The 21,228-nt window shown below is 38.3% G+C and overlaps 3 protein-coding genes across 3 annotated transcripts; 2 read left to right on the top strand and 1 right to left on the bottom strand.

Moving 5' to 3' along the window:
- The first annotated feature begins 973 nt into the window (after positions 1-973).
- LOC126631776 (rust resistance kinase Lr10-like) lies at positions 974-1,982 on the top strand. Its single transcript, XM_050301914.1, has one exon. It carries the CDS (start codon positions 992-994, stop codon positions 1,943-1,945), a length of 954 nt encoding a protein of 317 aa, XP_050157871.1. The 5' UTR covers positions 974-991; the 3' UTR covers positions 1,946-1,982.
- Positions 1,983-3,878: 1,896 nt separating this feature from the next.
- On the top strand, positions 3,879-11,456 carry LOC126613724 (uncharacterized). The gene is made up of 8 exons (XM_050281307.1): positions 3,879-4,692; positions 5,451-5,549; positions 6,294-6,323; positions 6,410-6,445; positions 6,562-6,591; positions 6,803-7,919; positions 9,285-9,525; positions 9,615-11,456. Exons 1-8 carry the CDS (start codon positions 3,885-3,887, stop codon positions 11,454-11,456), a joined length of 4,203 nt encoding a protein of 1,400 aa, XP_050137264.1. The 5' UTR covers positions 3,879-3,884.
- A 3,543-nt stretch (positions 11,457-14,999) lies between these two features.
- On the bottom strand, positions 15,000-19,390 carry LOC126613741 (beta-amylase 2, chloroplastic-like). The gene is made up of 8 exons (XM_050281329.1): positions 18,941-19,390; positions 18,721-18,801; positions 18,052-18,255; positions 16,835-17,029; positions 16,411-16,575; positions 15,974-16,234; positions 15,658-15,876; positions 15,000-15,224 (listed from the first exon to the last, which is right to left on the bottom strand). Exons 1-8 carry the CDS (start codon positions 19,208-19,210, stop codon positions 15,000-15,002), a joined length of 1,620 nt encoding a protein of 539 aa, XP_050137286.1. The 5' UTR covers positions 19,211-19,390.
- Positions 19,391-21,228: the final 1,838 nt, after the last annotated feature.

Below are 21,228 nucleotides of genomic sequence, written 5' to 3' on the forward strand. Positions count from 1 at the left end.
AAGTAATCGACCTATCCCTTAGTTTTATTTCTATTATATTATGATTATCATAGAACGCTTAAGCATGGAATGGATTCTAATAGGAAGCCTCAAGGCCTACACCTAAGGCCCCACAAAGGCACCTATTTGGATTCATTCCATTTCGCGGTCTGGAACGTTTGAGTATAAGAACGAATTCTGATGGGAAGCCTCAAGGCCTACACCTAAGGCCCCACAAAGGCACCTATTTGGGTTCGTTCTATCTCTCAGATTCGGGTAATCAGAAGTATAATAGTTGTAAGGCTCCTGCAATCAATCAAACGAATATTATATGTTCGAGCACTGGTTTAGTTATTGACGGGAAGCCTCAAGGCCTACACCTAAGGCCCCACAAAAGCACCTGTTATAGCTAACACGGTTTCTCGGGCATATATATGTGTATATATATATATATATATATACAACTAAAACGCGACATCCATTTTACATCTGCCATGCTAAAGATGGCAGTGGCACGCCTGAGAACTTAGAAGTTAATCTTGATTGTGAGCCTCAAGGCCTACACCTAAGGCCCCACAAAGGCACCTCTCAAAGTTAACGATGTCCTTCTCTTCCAGCCTTGCCCGATAAGCAGTGCCCAACGAGTCTTGCCAGACGAGCCTTGCCCGACAAAGCCCAACAGTGAAGCAGAAGCCCGACAGCAGCTCTCAACCGGCGCCAACCTCCTGGGGAGCTGTGCGCTCGTCGGCCAGGAAACGTCCCCGACGGAAATTCCTGACGCGAACAGATCTAACTCATAAGTTTCTTTTTCTTATGATTCTTTTGGTGATATATTTCTTATGCAGGCTTATTTTTTCCAGCAAGACAACTGTTTGGGGTTCCAGTTGCGACTGTATTTTTAGTCTACAAATGGTGAAGAAGACATTTGTCAATGTATAGTACAATAGAAGACTTTCTGCAACGTGATAAGAACTTCATGCCTATAAGGTACTCTTACTCGGACATTAAGAAGATGACTCGCAAGTTTAAGGATAAGTTGGACGTGGGCGGCTATGGCTCGGTATTTAAAGGAAAGTTACGCAGCGGCCGTTTTGTAGCAATTAAGGTTCTGGGCAAACCCAAAGCTAATGGCCAAGATTTCATTAGTGAAATAGCTACCATTGGAAGGATTCACCATGTCAATGTGGTGCGACTTGTTGGTTATTGTGTTGAGGGATCAAAGCGTGCTCTAGTATATGAGTTCATGGCTAATGGCTCTCTTGATAAATACATTTATTCCAAAGAAGGAAGTGTGCCTTTAACTATCAACAAAATGTATGAGATTTTTCTTGGAGTGGCTCAAGGGATTGAGTATCTACATCAAGGTTGCGCAATGCAAATTCTCCATTTCGATATCAAGCCTCATAATATTCTTCTTGATGAGAACTTCAAAGCAAAGGTTTCTGACTTTGGGCTAGCAAAGTTGTATCCTGTAGATAATAGCATTGTCACGTTGACAGTAGCGAGGGGGACAATGGGATATATTGCTTCTGAATTGTTCTACAAAAATATTGGAGGCGTCTCACACAAGGCCGATGTCTATAGTTTCGGAATGTTGTTGATGGAAATGGCAAGCAGAAGAAAGAATTTGAATACAACGGTAGAGCATTCAAGCCAAGTCTACTTCCCATTGTGGGTATACGATCAGTATAATGTGGGAAATGACTTGGAGATGGACAATGTAACAGAGGAGGAAAATAATGTAATAATAAAGATGGTTATAACAGCGTTGTGGTGCATTCAAATGAAACCAACTGATCGCCCTTCGATGCACAAAGTCATCGAGATGCTTGGAGGAGATGTTGAATGTCTGCAAATGCCCCCCAGGCCTTCTCTATGCCCACAAGAGACTCCTGTGGCTGTGGGTGATATTCAAGACCCAATATGTTCTAACGTAGAGCTAACATGTTCTTTGGCAGCTAGGTGATGATCAAGTTCTTAGTTATAAAAGTGAAATAATGTATTATAAATTCTTACTTTAAAAAGAGAATTAATTAGTGAAGAACTACTATTCGAGGTTTATATTGAAGAGCCTGGTCCTGTCTATAGTAGACTGACTAGCTTATCAAGCATTGAAAGGTTGTCTAATTGTTATTCTTCTCATCTGCCCATTTGCACGGATTGCCATGGCCTACCTTTCACGAGCTTAATGAGCTTTTTGTTCATCACAGTCTTGTCCATCTATTTTTGAGCTTTGCCCAAATAAATGGACAAGATACTGATGAAAAAGAATATGATATTTGAGTTTCACCCCAAACCTCTTACAATATACATTGTAATTGAACTCAATTTGATCAATATAAAATAAAATGAACTAATTGTGGAGTCAAATTTTGGACAAATTTGGTGCTTGACATGAGGATCACCTATCCACGTGGTATACACACACAAATCCCCCTTATCTTTTTTAAAACAGTAATAAAAGTGTCATGTGTTACAAGTCATATACAAGAATCTCTATCAATTAGAAAGTGAGATTTTTGCCTTAATTATATGGAAATTTCATTATTCTAACTGCAAACCTGCAACTCTTGTTCTTCCAAAAGACTTAAAAAGTCATAATTTTTTATTATTCTAAAGTTCGCGTCAATGAGTACCCCACCATTTAAAAATGTTATCCATCGTGCTAACTATTAATTGCATTGAACAACATTATTGATCATGCAATGCCAATACAGTCAATCGTCCCGTCTCTAATTGAAAATTGGTCAAATTGTACAAATCATTTATACGGTGCGGGTCATATGTCAGTGTCACCCGTGCACACAGTAAAATTGACATATAACCCACTTCGCGCACTAATGATTTGTGCAATTTAGCCTCCATCAACGTTTGCAACCACACAAACAACCATCGTTGTTGAGCTGATCTAGAATCACTTAGACAATGATTAAACCCAAATGTCAATTTGGGCCTACGTAAACATTAAAAATTTAAAAAAAAACTTGAAAAATTAAAAAAAATTAAAAATTTCATAATTTGTTCCTACTTCGGAACCTCCATCACTGTGTCTACTAGTAAACCTCTATCTCTCTCTCTCTCCATGGAAAAAAGTGGAAGTCAATCTTTGTTATTGACTGACTATATCAAACAAAATCATTGACTGACTTTTCTCTGGGAATTTTAACGAAAAGCACCCGGTACTGTTCACTTTAACGAAAAACCATATTTTTACACTAAAAAGTCAATCCTGATACTATTCACTTTACCCTTTATTTTGTCCTTATCATTAAAACTCAAAGTTTTCAAGCCCTTTTCATTAGTTTTCCTTATATTATAATGTGTATATATATACAGCTGTCTAAACTACTACTTTTATCTACTAGTAAACACCATACAACTCACTCACTCTCTCTCTCTCTCTCTCTCTCTCTCTCTCTCTCTCTCTCTCTCTCTCTACCCATGGAAAGAAGTGGAAGTCAATCTTTGTTATTGACTGACTATATCAAACAAAGGTGGATTGTCTGTTCTTCCATTTCTATGTTCTTCTCATCTTTTTTTGTTTGTATGGTCATGGTTAAGTCACGTTAATATTTTTTTATAAAAATAATAAAACAAAAGTAATAGGAATATAAAATATTGACGTGATTTAACCGTGACCATACAAAACAGAAGGAGATGAGAAGAGTATGAAAATTGGAGAACAGACAATCCACCTCCATATCAAACAAACATCATTTACTGACTTTTCTCTAGGATGTTTTCCAATTAATATTTGGAACTTCACGGAAGGTGCTTCCTTCCTTTACCCCCTTTCCAATATATAATAATGTTTGTATATATATATATACACACACACACACAACTGTCGAAACTACTACTTTTGTCTACTAGTAAACACTAAGCAACTCTCTCTCTCTCTACCCATGGAAAGAAGTGGAAGCAGATCCTTCACCTTGTCTTGGTGGCCTTTCATTCTAGCCTTTCTTGTTCTTTGCTTTTGCAGTGAAACTTGTAACGCTAAGGATGATAGTACTAAGTCATCATGTACCTCCTCCTGCGGCCTTATCCATAACATAACTTATCCTTTTCGACTAAACGATGATCCGAAGAGATGTGGCGATAGAAGGTATACTCTTTCCTGTGAGAACAACAATATTACAGTACTAGATCAACATTATTATGGTAAATACTATGTAAAATACTACGTAAAGGCAATCAACTACAAGAACAAAACAATCCGACTTCTAGATCATGGCCTTGACAACAAGAATTGCTCTTCCATGCCTCGAAATTTTCCGCCCTCAACTTTTTCACAAATATATGGTTCTTTAGATCCCACCACTGGTTCACCGTTCTCAACATCAGTATTTTACTTGAGTTGTAGAAACCCAGTGAATTCTTCTCTGTACGTGGATACTGCTCCATGCTTGAATAATAGTGCCACTTCTTTGATCCAACCAAAATCTTATAGTTATGTCATGGTTGACCGCGGGCTCTCTATGGACGATTTGAACGAGGGTTGCGGAGTCGAGGGGATGACTCTCATACAGTTGGGCTACTCTAACGGGTCCTACACTAATGACTCTTATAGTTATGAATTTATACACAGTGCAGTCATGAATGGCTTTGAGCTTCGAGTGTATTGGCCTGATGAACTAATTTCACCGTGCAATGGCTCATATTACATTTACAGTTCGACTCATCCTAAATGTTTTCCACGCACCATCCCAGGTGCGTAATTCTCAAATGAAGTACTAACTTATAATTACTTTGTTCTCAAAGCTTATTTGATGGATTGCTTGTAGGGTCTATTTTACATTGTATTTCAATGATTCAACTGTCTATCTTTTAGTTCTCTTTTTAAATGCCAGTCATACTAGTGTTTTTTGAAAAACCATATTCGTCTATTTTCTTTACTACAAGTGAATGTGTTTATAGTTTTGGATTTTTCTAATTTTTTTTTTAATCTATGAATGATGTACTAAAATATAAATAGTTGATCGTTGTATACAGAATAAGCAGCACCAATTGTTCCTCAACGGAAGAGGAATATATTCTTTCTTTGCGAAACCTGCTGCTAAGCCATTCATTTTGCTTGAAAAATATATCAACAATATTCATATCATGTCAACAGTATATAGATACATATATACATTATTATGGATATCATATCATTAGTACTATGTACACAATAATATCGTAACAATATTATTGATATCGTAACAATAATATCTCAATACAATACAATATTTGTGAGGTTATATGCACTATATAAAGAGATAACTTAAACATTTCCTCCTATTAATACTCTGTTTATATTGTGGTTGTTGTCTATATTTCTATTACAGCTAAACATTTTTAATTGTTTTTCTTATATAATGGCCATTTCCCAAAACTATATCCTAATTTTGCAGTCAATTATATGACAGATGAATTATGTTGCTTTATTTCTTATATATGCTATTGCTAATGCTGTACATGTATCAACAAATGGCAGCAACTTGAATTTTATTTTCTAACGGTTGTTATGCTAATGTTGTTTTATTCTTTTACTGTAGGTTTCTTTCAATATGCATGGGCTCAAATCCGTAAGTGGTCCCCTCTCCAAAACAAAAATAAAGAAAATAAATCTCTCCTTTTTGTTTCTCATTAAAATTCAATATTTACAACTTTAGAGTATCCACAAGCCTCTAACTTTTGTAGTTAGATTTCAACGTTTATCCTCTTCCAACAAATTACAAGTAGGAGTAAATTATGTCACATAACAAACTTGTACCTTTTTTTTTTTTTTTAATATTGCAACATCATACATTAACTTATAAATTCGTTGCAATATTAGACTTTCGTATTCTTATCATTTGTTTGTCTGTTAAATGCTGACGCAGTTGCAAGCCACTTCCTCGCCCAATTGAATTTTAAACTAAATAGTAAGAAATTAAGGTTTTTGAATAGCCTCACACACTAGCGTGTAGTAGTGTGCAAAGGTTTTTGAAATTATTAATATTTAATTAATTTTTCAATTCAGTTGGGTGAGGGAGTGGGTTCTGCGTCTGTTACATCAACAATTAACAAAAAAATTGACGAATAAGGAGACGGAGGTCTGACATTGTAACAGATAAGTTAATGTTGTGAATAATTAACCTATAAGTAAACATGGCAGGCAGTAAACGAAATCATCTATGAAATTTGGCATTCACTTGTTGGTTATATACCAAAAGCGTAATTGTAGGACTCGCTGAATAGAAATGTTTCAAAACTTGATGATTTAACACTAGAGGACTCGTTGTGGTATTGCTAATGTTGCGTATTTTTTTTCACTTCTGTCACTGTAGGTCATACTCTGAGTGGAACCGCGGATCTTGGTAAGTACTGTCTCTTCAAATGCTAGCTTCTGTCTATGTAGTCTAGTGTTTTGCCGTTGCTGAATTTTCTTTGGTATTTATTGCAGGATACTTTCCTCGATGGTTTCCATTCCATTCCATCGGTAAGACAGAGCTTGTATTTCATGCATATATGTAGTCAAGTCTTTCATTTTTATTCACTTTTCAAACTTATAGTCGTTGATATAATTGGCTTTTACTCTTTGCTATGTTGTTGCAGTGCATGGATGGGAAATACTGATGGGCATCGGTAAGAAAAGCTTGAATTATTAGTTGTCTATGTGTGTGTGTGTGTGTGTGTGTGTGTGTGTGTGTGTGTGTGTAGATTCCATCTTGTCATGAATGAAACAAAGTAAAATGTAATTTAGAAACAAAAGAAGTTGAAGAAAGTTGAAAGTAGTGTGGATCTAACATATAAGTTTCTTATGATTCTTTTGGTGATATATTTTATTTTTTTGCAGGCTTATTTTTTCCAGCAAGACTACTGTTTGGCATTCCAATTGCGGCTGTATTTTTAGTCTATAAATGGCGAAGAAGACATTTGTCAATGTATAGTACAATAGAAGACTTTCTACAGCGCGATAAGAATTTCATGCCTATAAGGTACTCTTACTCAGACATCAAGAAGATGACTCGCAAGTTTAAGGATAAGTTGGGCGAAGGCGGCTATGGCTCGGTATTTAAAGGAAAGTTACGCAGCGGCCGTTTTGTAGCAATTAAAATTCTAGGCAAATCCAAAGCTAATGGCCAAGATTTCATTAGTGAAATAGCTACCATTGGAAGGATTCACCATGTCAATGTGGTGCGACTCGTTGGTTATTGTGTTGAGGGATCAAAGCGTGCTCTAGTATATGAGTTCATGGCTAATGGCTCTCTTGATAAATACATTTATTCCAAGGAAGGAAGTATCCCTTTAACTATCAACAAAATGTATGAGATTTCTCTTGGAGTGGCTCAAGGGATTGAGTATCTACATCAAGGTTGCGCAATGCAAATTCTCCATTTCGATATCAAGCCTCATAATATTCTTCTTGATGAGAACTTCAAAGCAAAGGTTTCTGACTTTGGGCTAGCAAAATTGTATCCTGTTGATAATAGCATTGTCACATTGACGGCAGCTAGGGGGACAATGGGATATATTGCTCCTGAATTGTTCTACAAAAATATTGGAGGCATCTCACACAAGGCCGATGTCTATAGTTTCGGAATGTTGTTGATGGAAATGGCAAGCAGAAGGAAGAATTTGAATACAACGGTAGAGCATTCAAGCCAAATCTACTTCCCACTATGGGTATACGATCAGTATAATGTGGGAAATGACTTGGAGATGGACAATGTAACAGAGGTGGAAAAGAATGTGATCAGAAAGATGGTTATAACCGCCTTGTGGTGCATTCAAATGAAACCAACTGATCGCCCTTCGATGCACAAAGTCATCGAGATGCTTGGAGGAGATGTTGAATGTCTGCAAATGCCTCCCAGGCCTTCTCTATGCCCACAAGAGACTCCTGTGGCAGTGGGTGACATTCAAGACCCAATATGTTCTAACGTAGAGCTAACGTGTTCTTTGTCAGCTAGGTGATGATCAAGTTCTTAGTTATAGAAGTGAAATAATGTATTACAAATTCTTACTTTAAAAAGAGATTTAACTAGTGAACTATTATCCGAGGTTTATATTGAAGAACGTGGTCCTCTATAGTAGACTGACTAGCTTATCAAGCATTCAAGGGTTGTGTTATATCTGTGTCACCCATGCACACGAGTAACATTGACATATAACCCACTTCGCGCACTATAGATTTGTGCAATTTAGCCTCCATCAAGGTTTGCAAAAACACAAACAACCATCGTTGTTGAGCTGATCTAGAATCACTTGCAAGTAGGGTGTCGTTTGTTTTCTTTCTCGTCACTTCTAGTAACTTCAAAGCTAAAAAAAAGGCTCATGACATGAGTATGCAATTGTGAGATTTGGAATGGAAATATCTTATATGCAATTGTGAGATTTGGAATGGAAATATCTTATAAATTACCTTCATTGGTTACAAGTTTGTAACCATAGTTTTATCGGTTAATAATACATCAAACCTGTAGAATGCTATAAAACTCTCTTTTATTCCTATATGTAGATTTGCACACACAAACGAGTTGAAGTTTTTATTAATCTCTCTCCGAAGTATTAACAATGTATGGGGTATTTGAGTCTTTTCTTATGTATATGTACACATCAGCTAAATGAAAGATATTAGATTACTTAGTCATTAAGTTTGGACAGCTGCTATATATAAGGCTGGATAAGGTTGTAATTGATCAGTTTTTTGTTCGGTTAATACAACAGCTTCTTTTGCAAGTTTCCTTTCTTTCTCTTTCTCTCTTCCTCTCTTTTCCTCTGCAATTTCCATATTTTCTTGCGTTTAAGCTTTTCTGAATGTTTCAATGGCTGAACATGTCATTGTTATGATGGTATCAAGAGCTTAGGTTTGGTGAATCTGTGAAGAGGATCCTGACGGGCTTATCAAGCTTTGGAGTTTTTTTTTTCGACGGATCTGAAAGGCGGTGGTTTCTGATTTTGTCGACGGAGTTTTGGTTTCGGTTCGTCGGTGCCGACTCAGGTTATATCCGCTTGATTCTGGTGTTTTCTGGTCAATATTTTCTGGACTTTGTGTTTAATTTCATGGTATGGCTATGGATCTATGATTTGTTGATGTGATAAATGTTAGGGCACGAAGCCTATTGTGGTTTGCTTACTTGATGAGTTTTTGAGCACGAAGCTCCTTACAGTTTGGGCACGAAGCCTTGATTCTTTCTGAATTGCTGATTGTTTGGGCACGAAGCCTTGATTCTTTCTGAATTGCTGATTGTTTGCACACGCAGCTACTTCTTGTGTGGGCACGAAGCTTATTGTGATTTGCTTCTGTTTGTTTTCTTTCTTGGTTCTTGTTGCAGTCTCGATATGAATACACTCAAAGTGGAAAGTCTTCTTGGTATGTTCACCATTCGGCTGCACGATGATAATTTTGTCAAGTGGTCTTTTCAATTTCGATCGGTGCTTGAGGGATATGATTTGTTTGATCACTTTGATGGCACATCGGTTTGTCCACCAAAGTTTGTGTTCACTGAAGCTAATGGTATCATTACTGAGATTACAGCAGCATACAAGGAATGGATTAAACAAGACAGAGCTCTTGTTAGTCTTCTTCTTGCTACATTAGGTGAGAGGCTGTGGAATATGTTGTAGGTTGTAAAACTGCACATGAAGCTTGGATGAATTTGCAGGACAGATATGCTACTGTTTCCAGAGCAAGGGTGAATCATCTCAAAACTGAATTGTTGACTATCAAGAAAGGGTCTGATAGTGTTGAAAAATATATGTTGCGGCTTAAGGCTCTTAAAGATCAGCTTATGGCAGCAGGTGAAGTAGTGTCTGAGAATGACCTTATTGTTGCTGCTCTTGCGGGTTTACCGGCTGAGTTTAATATGATTCGTACTGTGATTGTGGCTCGTGAAACTCCTATTTCTTTAAAAGACTTCCGAGCACAATTGTTGGCTGCTGAGCGAGCAACTGAAGATTCACAGTCTACTTTGCATTTTCCTATGTCAGCCATGTATTGTCAAGGAGAATCCTCTAATGCTCATTCCTCACAAGATCAAAGAGCTTCTCAGTACTTCTCTAGTGGCTATGGTTTTGTCACTGACGCTACTAATTCTTCTCAAAGTACTGCTCACAGACCCACTGGTGGCATAGTTTCTCAGGCTTCTCTGCCTCATTTTCATCAACAAGGAAATGGGAATTTTCAGAATAATAGAGGATATCAGCATAATGGTGGAAACAATGGAAGATTTAACAATAGGTCCAGATACAATGGGAATAATAATGGCAGATTCTCAGGCAATTCCAATGGTTTTCCTAGAGGATCAAACAGCAATGGTTTTTCTGGAGGATCAAACAGCAATGGTTTTCCTGGAGGATCAAACAGCAATGGTTTTTCTGGTAGTTCTAAAGGAGGTTCAAATTGGCAGAATTGGAATGGAAATAGTGGTTTTAAGCCAACATTGATTCCTGAATGTCAAATATGTCATAAAAGAGGCCACACAACTACTAATTGCTATTCAAGGTATGATGCCAGCTCAAGCTCTGTTCCTCCAATTCTGGAGTGTCAAATCTGTGGGAAGAAAGGTCATTCTGCTCTCAATTGTTATCGTCGAGGAAATTATGCATATCAAGGTGCTCAACCTCCTTCTTCTTTCAATGCTTTCACTGCACAAGCTCAGCCAAACCTTCCTTCTTCTTCACAACAAAATTGGGTCCTCGACACAGGGGTTACACACCATATGACAGCTGATCTGGATCATTTGACACTTATTACTCCTTTTGAAGGCACTGACAGGATCACAGTGGGCAATGGAGAAGGTTTACCTGTAGCCAATACTGGTTTGGGTTCTCTTTTAACTTCTTCCAAACCTTTAACTCTTCAAATGGTTTTACATGTTCCTCAATTAGCAGTTAGTTTATTATCTGTGTATAGACTATGCAAAGATAATCACTGCTATGTTATACTTGATGAATTTGGTTTCTGGGTGCAGGACAAGGCAACAAAGAAAATTCTACTGAGAGGAAGGAGTAGTAGTAGTGGCTTGTATTACATTCCTCAGCAGCAGTTTTTCAACTATTCTCAGCTAGTAAATAATACACCTCAAGCTCTTTTGGGACAACTTGTGAAGACTTCAATTTGGCATCAACGACTTGGGCATCCTACTAATGAAGTTCGGTTGAAAATGTTGAAGGAGTCTCAGATATCTGTCTCTTTAGATAAAAGTCCACAGTTATGTTCAGCTTGTATTAGGGGTAAGATGACTAGACAACCATTTCCTTCTAAATGTAATAAGTCTAGTGTTCCTTTTGAGAAAGTGCATACTGATGTATGGGGACCTTCACCCACTGTATCTCTTGAAGGTTACAGATATTATGTAATCTTTGTAGATGAATGTACAAGGTTCACTTGGATCTTTCCTCTTGTTAATAAATCTGATGTCTATACTGTGTTTGTTAAGTTTCATGCATTTGTTATGAATCATTTCAAATGCAGTATTAAGACACTGCAATCTGATGGCGGATGAGAGTATATGAGTAGGTTGTTTAAACAATTTCTGGATACAAATGGGATTTTACATCTTGTCTCTTGTCCTTATACCCCTCAACAGAATGGGTTGGCAGAACGGAAACACAGGCATATTATTGAGACTACTGTGACATTATTGAGTGCTGCAGGGTTACCTCAACAGTTTTGGTTTCATGCGTGTAGTCATGCAGTGTTTTTAATCAATAGAATGCCTTGCCAAAACTTAGAAATGGTGTCTCCCTATGTTAAATTGTTTGCCCAATCTCCATCTCTGAGTTCCTTAAAGATTTTTGGTACTGCAGTCTATCCCTACTTAAGACCTTATAATGTCAATAAGTTACAAGCTAGAAGTGATGAATGTGTGTTTGTGGGCTACTCTATTGGATATAAGGGAGTGTTGTGCTATAATCGGAATACACAAAGGTTACTGTTATCAAGGCATGTCATCCATGATGAGAATGTGTTTCCTTTTAAGAAGTCTCCTTCTTCTTCTGTCAATATTTCTTCACTGGCTGTATCCTCACAGCAAGAGTTGCCAAGAATGAGATATATTGTGGTTCCTAATTCATCTGCCCAAACAAGAGAAGAAATTGGTGGGAATGGTCAATCTGTGGATATACATTCTATGGCATTTCAACCTTCAAGTCTCTCTTCAAGTCCAGTTCTGCATTCTTCATCAGATATACAAGCTACTACACTACATCACTCTCCTTCTTCCTCTCAAGTGTTGCCTGTCCCTGACCTTGACCAAAATCAGGTATCTCCATCTCCTGTTATACATACTTCTTCTGAGCATAATATGGTTACACGTTTAAAAAGTGGAGTCCTGCAGCGAAAAGACTACTCTACTTATTATGCTTCTGCATCAAATACTTCAGTTTTTCCTTCTTCTCATGATGATGATGTGATGTTTTGTGGATTCACTGCGATTCTTGACATTCATGATTCACTAGAACCTTCTCATTATAAACAAGCTGTTCTTTCTGAGGATTGGAGGAATGCTATGAAGGAAGAATTTGTGTCTTTACAAAAACAAGGTACTTGGGAGCTAGTACCACCTCCGGTTGACAGAAATGTAATAGGGAGCAAATGGGTGTACAAGATCAAGAAGGATCAAGATGGCAAAGTGTCCAGATATAAGGCACGTTTAGTTGCTCAGGGTTATAGTCAGGAACAAGGATTGGACTATGATGAGACTTTTAGTCCGGTGGTAAGACATACAACAGTGAGGCTGGTTTTGTCTCTTGCTGCTATGAAAGGATGGGAATTGCGGCAGTTGGATGTAAAGAACGCTTTTCTTCATGGTGAATTACAAGAAGAAGTTTTTATGAAACAACCTCAGGGTTTTCAAGATCCTCAGCATCCTAATCATGTGTGCAAGCTTCTCAAGTCATTATATGGTCTTAAACAGGCTCCAAGGGCATGGAATGCCAAGTTTACAAGGTATTTACCTTCCTTAGACTTTCAGTCATCTCATTCAGATCCTAGTTTGTTTGTGAAAGTGTGTGGGACTGATGTAGTGATCTTGTTGTTATATGTGGATGATATCATCATCACAGGTTCTTCATCCTCCCTTATTCAACAAATGATTGCTGAATTGAGTAGTGCTTTTGATATGAAGGACATGGGCAAGCTTACTTATTTATTGGGACTTCAAATCACGTACAAAGACAATGGTGATATATTCATTAATCAATCCAAGTATGTGACTGATCTACTCAATAAGGCCGGCATGATAAATTGCAGACCTTGTTCCACTCCAAGTAAACCTCATACTCAATTGCTCAAAGATGAAGGAAAACCATTAGCTGATCCCACAGTTTACAGAAGTTTAGTTGGTGCATTGCAATATCTCACCTTTACACGGCCTGATATTGCATATGCTGTCAACTATGCTTGCCAATTCATGCCAACTCCAACTGAAGCTCATTTCTGTCTCGTTAAACGAATCCTCCGGTATTTGAAGGGTACATGGCAATGTGGATTAACTTACTCTGCTCAAGACAATATGGATTTATTTGCTTATAGTGATGCTGATTGGGCAGCGGATATAAATACAAGGAGGTCAACTACTGGTTACATTGTTTTTCTGGGCTCAAATCCTGTGTCCTGGCAGTCTAAGAAACAAGGCAGTGTTTCTCGAAGCTCAACGGAGGCTGAATATAAAGCCTTAGCTAATGCAGCAGCGGATGTGGCTTGGATCCGATTAGTTCTTAAGGATCTCCATATGTTTCTTCCTTCAGTACCATTGGTACATTGTGATAATCTTTCTACATTGGCATTGTGTTCTAATCCAATTTTTCATACTAGGATTAAACACTTAGATACTGATTTTCATTTTGTTCGTGAACGGGTGCAAAAAGGTGATCTGCAAGTACAGTATATTCCCACTAAGGCTCAGATTGCAGATGTATTAACTAAAGGATTACATAGTCCTTTGTTTGTTCATCATTGTTCCAATCTCAGACTGGGATATCCCAGCTGAGATTGAGGGGGAGTATTAACAATGTATGGGGTATTTGAGTCTTTTCTTATGTATATGTACACATCAGCTAAATGAAGGATATTAGATTACTTGGTCATTAAGTTTGGACAGCTGCTATATATAAGGCTGGATAAGGTTGTAATTGATCAGTTTTTTGTTCGGTTAATACAACAGCTTCTTTTGCAAGTTTCCTTTCTTTCTCTTTCTCTCTTCCTCTCTTTTCCTCTGCAATCTCCATATTTTCTTACGTTTAAGCTTTTCTGAATGTTTCAATGGCTGAACATGCCATTGTTATGACGAAGCAGCAAGCCCTCGTCCGTCCCCTGAAACCGGTGTGCGTCTATTTGAGTTGATCTAAACATCAGGAGCGGCTTCTCCTGCGTTTGCAAGTGTATTAAATTTAGAAGTTAGATCAGGCCAACCAGAAAAAAAAAAAAAAACCAAAGCAAAGCAAGCGCTACACCATGTGAGACATATCGTCTCATGATAGCAAGCGTATTGTATCATAGCAGCAGGCATATATGATATAGATTATACAGCAGAAAAAAAAATATGAGACATATATTGTAAAACCATATAGTGGTATGCCCCATGTCTTGGAGCGTAAGAAATTCAGTAAATATGAGTGTAGGGTCAGTTTGAATCAGCTTTGATTGATAAGAAATGTGTAAACAAAGAGCTTCTACCAATGTTGATCCTATGGCTAGAAGAAGTTACATGCTTGCACGCACACAAGCATTCATGAATCTAAGAATATACGTTCGACGCTACATTATTTCATTAATTGGACTTCAGCTTCTCGTATAAGCTCAAGTTTTAGAGAAAAGGCTTGTACTTGGGGCTTATGCAGGGGTCTTATTCAAAGGGTGCAACCAAGCAACACAACATAATATGAGAAATAAAAACTTTCCGAGTACAAGAGGACGTCCCAAAGAGTGCATTGTATTACTCATTTTTCTCGCTATAAAATGAAATATTTCCGAGTTTGTGCATACGTGTGCTCATGCTTGAGTGTGTAGCACTGTACGAGAAGAGAACCATGTTGTCTTACAACTCTTACCAATGCATTCTCTTGACAAATCTTTGGAACTCCGTTAAATTATGCCTCTCAATGAGAACTGGGCTTAATCTGAGATAGGTAAATGCTGATAAATGCCTGCCATCTGGATCGTTCCAGGGCTTAGCATTTTCTAATATCTTGTTGTAGCCTTCTCTGTCAAAGCAAGTAAGAGCATTCTCACTAGCAACTGGAATGTTAGCATCCCATGCAGCATTCAGCACCTGAAAAAAAATGAAATCCAAAAACATTATAAAAAACAAAAAGGCTACACAGATGATATTTCGGTACATAATCCAACGGAAACTGACATTTCACATGTAGCAACAGACCCGCCCCTCTTGATCCAGTGTTGCTTGCCCATGTTATTAGAAATTTTTTGAAGTATTTGTTAGACAGACGGAGAAAAATGAATTTGGGCAGATCCATTATTCAAAAAATAGCAACTGACTCGGACACTTAATGTGCCCACCTTCCCAAGAATAAAAGAAATATGCATATTCAGCTCAAAATTCTAATCGATGCTTTTTAAGTTTCGGCTCATCCAGCCAACCCGGATGCTCACTTTTCCGAATGGTGGTGGTGATTTATATTGATTGCTAAATTTACATATGCTTAAAATCCAGGAAGTAATTACACATGAGTTTCTGTGCTTACCTGCCAAACTAATCCCTCGGGGTCTGCCAGTGCTTCCGGAAAGCCCTCATGTTGGTCTAATATGCGCATTTCAACACATGTGAAATTCAGAGCAGCCTCATGCTTTTTTAACATTGCTGAAATTGGCGCATACCCATCCTGATTGCAGGAGTTGTAAAATCCAGCCGTTAATTCAGCAGGATGGCTGGCAGTCTTGTACCACCAGTGGATACCTGATACCTGCTCATAAATCAAATAAAGAAACTCCACAAAACAAAAAAAAACAAAAAAACAAAAAAAAAACTGTGTTGAACTAATGTCCAATAAAGTGACTCACCTTTGTGGCAATGCGTGTGCCTTCAAAAGCTAAATTGGCCAGAGCAAGTACACGGTCACCATGATCAATCAAAACACGGGAGTACCAATTAAGAAAGAATCTGCCATAGTAGCTATCATAATCACCTCCGTCACGGAAAAACCCTGTCTCATGTGGTTGGGAATTATAAGATCCTGCATTATCTGGTACTCTGGCCCAGAAGGAGTGGCCCCTTGCTTCTGCAGCCTGCGTCAGATTCTTCATCAAGTATCGGTCATAACACTGCACCGAACCAGGTTGAATCAGAGAACTATTTCAAAGTTCAGATAGAAGTAAAAAATCAAATGAGCTACTGGCTTAAGGTCATAATCACAGATGAATGAAGGGCTACTTAACATTTAGAAATAACTGTCAACTCCTAGCTATCATGCATGCCACTAATGAATTTATTAAGGTACCTGGAATTCACCAATACCAGGATATTTCCAACCATGCTGTTCAGGATAAGAAGGATACCGTAGCTCTCCACACGGACCTAATCCAACTTCAATTTCTGATATTATTCCTTCCTCAAAAAACTCATCAAATTCAACTCTGAAGCTCCTCATGTAGTCGAAGTAAACCTGCGTTGGTTCCATTATAAAATAACAGAATAGAAACTCTCACCATCAAACGATAAGAATGCATAGGGTCTGATTCTTATGGCATACAAAAGGAAAGTTCTTAGAAATAAAGAACGTATAAAAGTTGGAATAGGTTTAGCAATAGTTTCTTTTAAAAGATGAGTGGAACATGTAAAAGAAGTCAAATATAGAAAGGGAGCTATGGCAATCCATAGAAATTAAAAGACCAGCATAATTAAGTAATTCTCGAATACTATACCTCAACAGCAGTGCGGCCTCTTAAAACCCGCTCTTTATCAATTCCCCATGTGAGACATTCAGTGTTGCGTTTCCCTTCTTTATTAGTAAAAAATATATCAGGATTCTTTTGGCCAATTTCTGTCACCCAGTGAGGAAGTGGGATATGTACATCATCCCCGACATTGCCTCCACACTCGTGAAATGACATCACAACCTACAGCAATATAGAGTAAGACAATGCACACCATATCCAAAATGCATATTCAAAGGAAAAATGTAAAGCAAAAAATCTTTCTCTTATTTAAAATGAGTTTTAACTGATAGTCTCGCAAACTAATTTACAAAAAGAAAAGCTAGCAGTGCATTACTTTTCAGCAATCTACTCAAGACTATTATGCCCCTTACCTAAGACAATAGCCAGTCAACCACTTAGTACTACGGTCTAGTGGTATTCCTCTTCACTTGTAAGTGAAAGGTCTTAGGTTCTATTCTCGCCAAAGGTGAGCTTGAACGATATTATTGCTAGCCCATTGCTAGCCCATTGTGAGGCTAAGCCCACCCCCTCCCCCTTAGTGTAGATAATATCGCTTGTTCCAAAAAAATAAAAATAAAAAAGAAGACAAAAGCCAGTCATTAACTGAAGACAACCAATTAAGAAAGGAAAGCTTGGTACAAATCACCCCGAATGATTATCTGTCCAAATCAAAGCCTTCTCAACTGTTTCAGAACATTTATTTTGACTGAAAAACTTTAACTCTAAAAACGAAAATATACGTCACGTATCAACATAAGGTCAAATAAGTTTCCGAGACCAATTCAAAAAGTTTCCAAGACGATTTTTTTGGCCATGTTAAGCTGTATATGTTTACAACCTTAAGGATCAACAGTATGATGAAATTTGATTCCCAAGTTTAACTTCACAAAAGGGTTTAATCTATTTAAGTAACAGATTTATGTCCTACAGCAACAAAAGTGCATCATGTCGGAGACAAATGTGATACTTCCAGAATCATTCATTGTACAAGGATACTTAACATTATCAGTTCTAAAAGTAAGAAAAAACCCAAATTGTCAGATTAGTGCAGGTTAACATCTGTAAAAACTGAAAATCTGAAATTTGGCACTGTAATTGACATGACTACTGAAAGGAAACTAGAAACAGACGATGAAGAGAAAAATTGTAATACACAAGCAAAGAGAAAAAAGAAAATGCTATTATAAGTATATACCACTCACCTGTAACTTAAGGTTAAGATCACGCACAATTTGGAATAGGTTCTTGTAGCCACTCCAATTATATCCCTGCGGACTGTGTGCCTCTACGATTCCCCACCAGCAATCAACCATAACACCATCAACACCAACCGACTTCAACACTTGTAGCTGATTTCGCAGAGCTTCTGGCTCAACTAGCTCGGAGTTCATATTGATCACACCCAACTGACAGTTTCCCCCACCACGAAACACAAGAACAACTACAATTAGCCATGACTTGTACAAAAAGATAGCATCAACATGAACAAGATTAAAAACAAAAAAATCAAACAGCAATTTTTGTGCACGAGTCTCACTATGATTTGAACGGTCAAACCCAACAAAAATGTGTACACTTGCTAAATTGTTAATCAGGATCACACATTCAAACATGATTTCACTTAATCGACAGTCTCGATTAACAATCTAACAATTTGACAAGAGAATGATTAAAAACCAAGTACAAATATACAAGTAACACGTATGCTGCTAGACAGTCTTTTATAATACAAGGCGATTAATAAGGATCATATTTTTGCATAAGATTTCGCTTTGATCAATGTTAATGATTGAAAGTTTACAACTTGACAATGAACATTAACAAGTTTCAAATGCCAACATAGAGTAGAAAAGAGTGCCTCAGAAACTCACGGGTAACATGACATATACAGGAACATACGGCGTGCCGGTAAAATCACGCTCCTCAAACTTTTCCAGCGAAGAGTCTTCAACCTATCATCAAACCAGAAAAAGGTTCCAAATTTCAAATTATTAAAGCACAAACACAATTCCTCCAAACACAGCACCCCAAAATTAAATTCTTAAAATCAAAGCTGAATTCGAAACAGAGGAGTTGCTGTTACATCCTCACCTTGTTGTGATCAACATTTTCACCCACCACAGTTCCCTCAGCACTGTCTCTCACCACGGCGAAACTCCGAGACGGATCACTCCCCAATAGTCTCAAAGGACACAAATTGAGCTCCGGCGAGCCCCAAAGACCCTGAGAGAGCTTCAGCGAAGCCATCACGGTCTTCCCGCTGGACGACAAGGAAGCCATTGTCATCGCTTTGCAACAAGCACCCGGTGGGCGTGGTAGCCTCAGCGTATGGGATACTTGAGGAGATGAGAAATGTGCCATTCTGAATCTTTCGGAATCGGCAGCCACTGATGTTTTACTCTGCAGGGAACTTTCTGGGGGAAGTGGAGTGGCGGTGTAAGGCGATTTTCCTTTTCATTTTCCAGAAAGTTTTCTCGGGAACCAAACAGGTGGAGTGGCGGGGAGAGAAACCGTGATGATGTTTACAGATCTAAGATGGAGTTATTTCAGCTCAAAGAAACGAAAATGGTCTTTTTCCCGGGTATGAGCGGTGACGGATGAACTGTCACAGACCATCGCCTACCGCACACGTCATTGATTGGACAGGCAATTCTCTTCTTTTCTTTTTTTATTAAAAAAATTGAACCACTGCGACCACAATCACAACCAATTTCAATACAATTGAATAAGAAAGCTTTTCTTGCCAAGGAAGGTAAAGTTATCCCATACATGAAAATTATGAAAATTTAAAGTTAAAGTTAGTGATTGCATCCGCCAAAAAATTTGTCTCCTTATAAATGTGTTTCCAAGAAATTGAGTCGAATTAAATTCCCAACCACTTGATGTCTTCTACAATGTTCCTCGATTGCCAAGGAGTTGAGCAGAAGCTTGTAATAGCACCAATGACTAGTTTAGAGTCATCTTCCACACAAACATTCTTGAAACCCTTTCCTTTAGCCAACCAAAGAGCACCCCTCGATGCTAAAGCCACAGCTGTAGAACTGTTATTCTCTACCAAGCTTCTTGCTTTAGCAGCAACAGGCAAATCAAGGATTAAGGACACTCAATCAAACAAACAAATGCAAGCACAAACTCTGCTCAAAGCCAGATTTGCCTTCAAAACAAAGCTATAGTCAGCCTTCATCCCTTTCGGGATAAACCTCCATCCCTCTCGGGATAACCCTCTCTTCAACCTTTTGTAATAGCTCTGCTACCTTGTTCAACCTTGCTGTAGTATCGATTCATCTTTTGTAATCTCTCTCTCTCTCTACCCCTCTAAGCTTTCAGACCTTTGACAAAACTACAAAGATAGGAACCTGCAAGACGAGCAACCTTACCCGACAAGGTTTAACCTTGCCCGACCTTCTTTGCTTTGGTTTTGTCTTTTCAATATGTTGTATACTTCCAGTTATATGCAAGTTATTTCTAGCAACATGATTATTAAGAGGCTTTCTCAGTACTTGAATCCGATTTGAATATATCGTCAGTGTTCAAACCAGATCCAAGTCATAAGCCCTCGGGCATGTAAATCTGATCAGTTAAAAGTCCTTGGCCTCAAGGCATAAAAAAGAACCTTATGTGGACTTAACCCATCCACGACAGTCCTTGATAAACGAGAAGTCCGAAGTTACTTGGGGCGCAAGTAATCAACCTACCTTCTAGTTTTCTTTCTATTATATCATGATTATCATAGAACGCTTGAGCATGAGATGAATTCTAATGGAAAGCCTCAAGGCCTACACCTAAGGCCCCACAAAGGCATCCATTTGGATTCATTCCGTTCAGTGATCTAAAGAGTCTAAGTATAAGAATGAACTCTGATGGGAAGCCTCAAGGCCTACACCTAAGGCCCCACAAAGGCACCCATTTGGGTTCATTCTACTTCTTGGATTCGGGTAATCATAAGTATAATAGTTAGAAAACTCCTACAATCACGAGAACAAATATGATGCGTTCGAGCACTGGTTTGGTTATTTATGGGAAGCCTCAAGGCCTACATCTAAGGCCCCACAAAGGCACCTGTTATAACTAACACGGTTTCTTGGATACATACATATATACAACTAAAGCACGACAACCATTTTACATCTGCCATGCTAAAGATGGCAGTGGCACGCCTGAGCACCTAAATGTTAACCTTGATTGTGAGCCTCAAGGCCTACACCTAAGGCCCCACAAAGGCACCTTTCAAAGTTAACGTTGTCCTTTTCTTTCAGCCTTGCCCGAAGAGTCTTGCCCGACAAGACTTGCCCGACGAGACTTGCCCGACAACGCCCGACAGCGAAGCAGAAGCCCGACAGCAGCCCTCAACCGGCGCCAACCTCCAGGGGAGCTATGTG

This window comes from Malus sylvestris, chromosome 1 (genome assembly GCF_916048215.2).
Source record: "Malus sylvestris chromosome 1, drMalSylv7.2, whole genome shotgun sequence".
In the NCBI taxonomy this organism is placed as follows: Eukaryota; Viridiplantae; Streptophyta; class Magnoliopsida; order Rosales; family Rosaceae; genus Malus; species Malus sylvestris.

Coding starts and splice junctions, on each gene's coding strand:
- LOC126631776 (XM_050301914.1), top strand. CDS start 992: ATGACTCGCAAGTTTAAGGATAAGTTGGACGTGGGCGGCTATGGCTCG.
- LOC126613741 (XM_050281329.1), bottom strand. CDS start 19,210: ATGGCACATTTCTCATCTCCTCAAGTATCCCATACGCTGAGGCTACCA. Junction 18,256..18,720: donor CTGTATATGTCATGTTACCC/GTGAGTTTCTGA, acceptor GGAAACTGTCAG/TTGGGTGTGATCAATATGAA. Junction 16,235..16,410: donor CTGGTATTGGTGAATTCCAG/GTACCTTAATAA, acceptor GGTTCGGTGCAG/TGTTATGACCGATACTTGAT.
- LOC126613724 (XM_050281307.1), top strand. CDS start 3,885: ATGGAAAGAAGTGGAAGCAGATCCTTCACCTTGTCTTGGTGGCCTTTC. Junction 6,446..6,561: donor GTTTCCATTCCATTCCATCG/GTAAGACAGAGC, acceptor ATGTTGTTGCAG/TGCATGGATGGGAAATACTG. Junction 7,920..9,284: donor ACGTGTTCTTTGTCAGCTAG/GTGATGATCAAG, acceptor TTCTTGTTGCAG/TCTCGATATGAATACACTCA.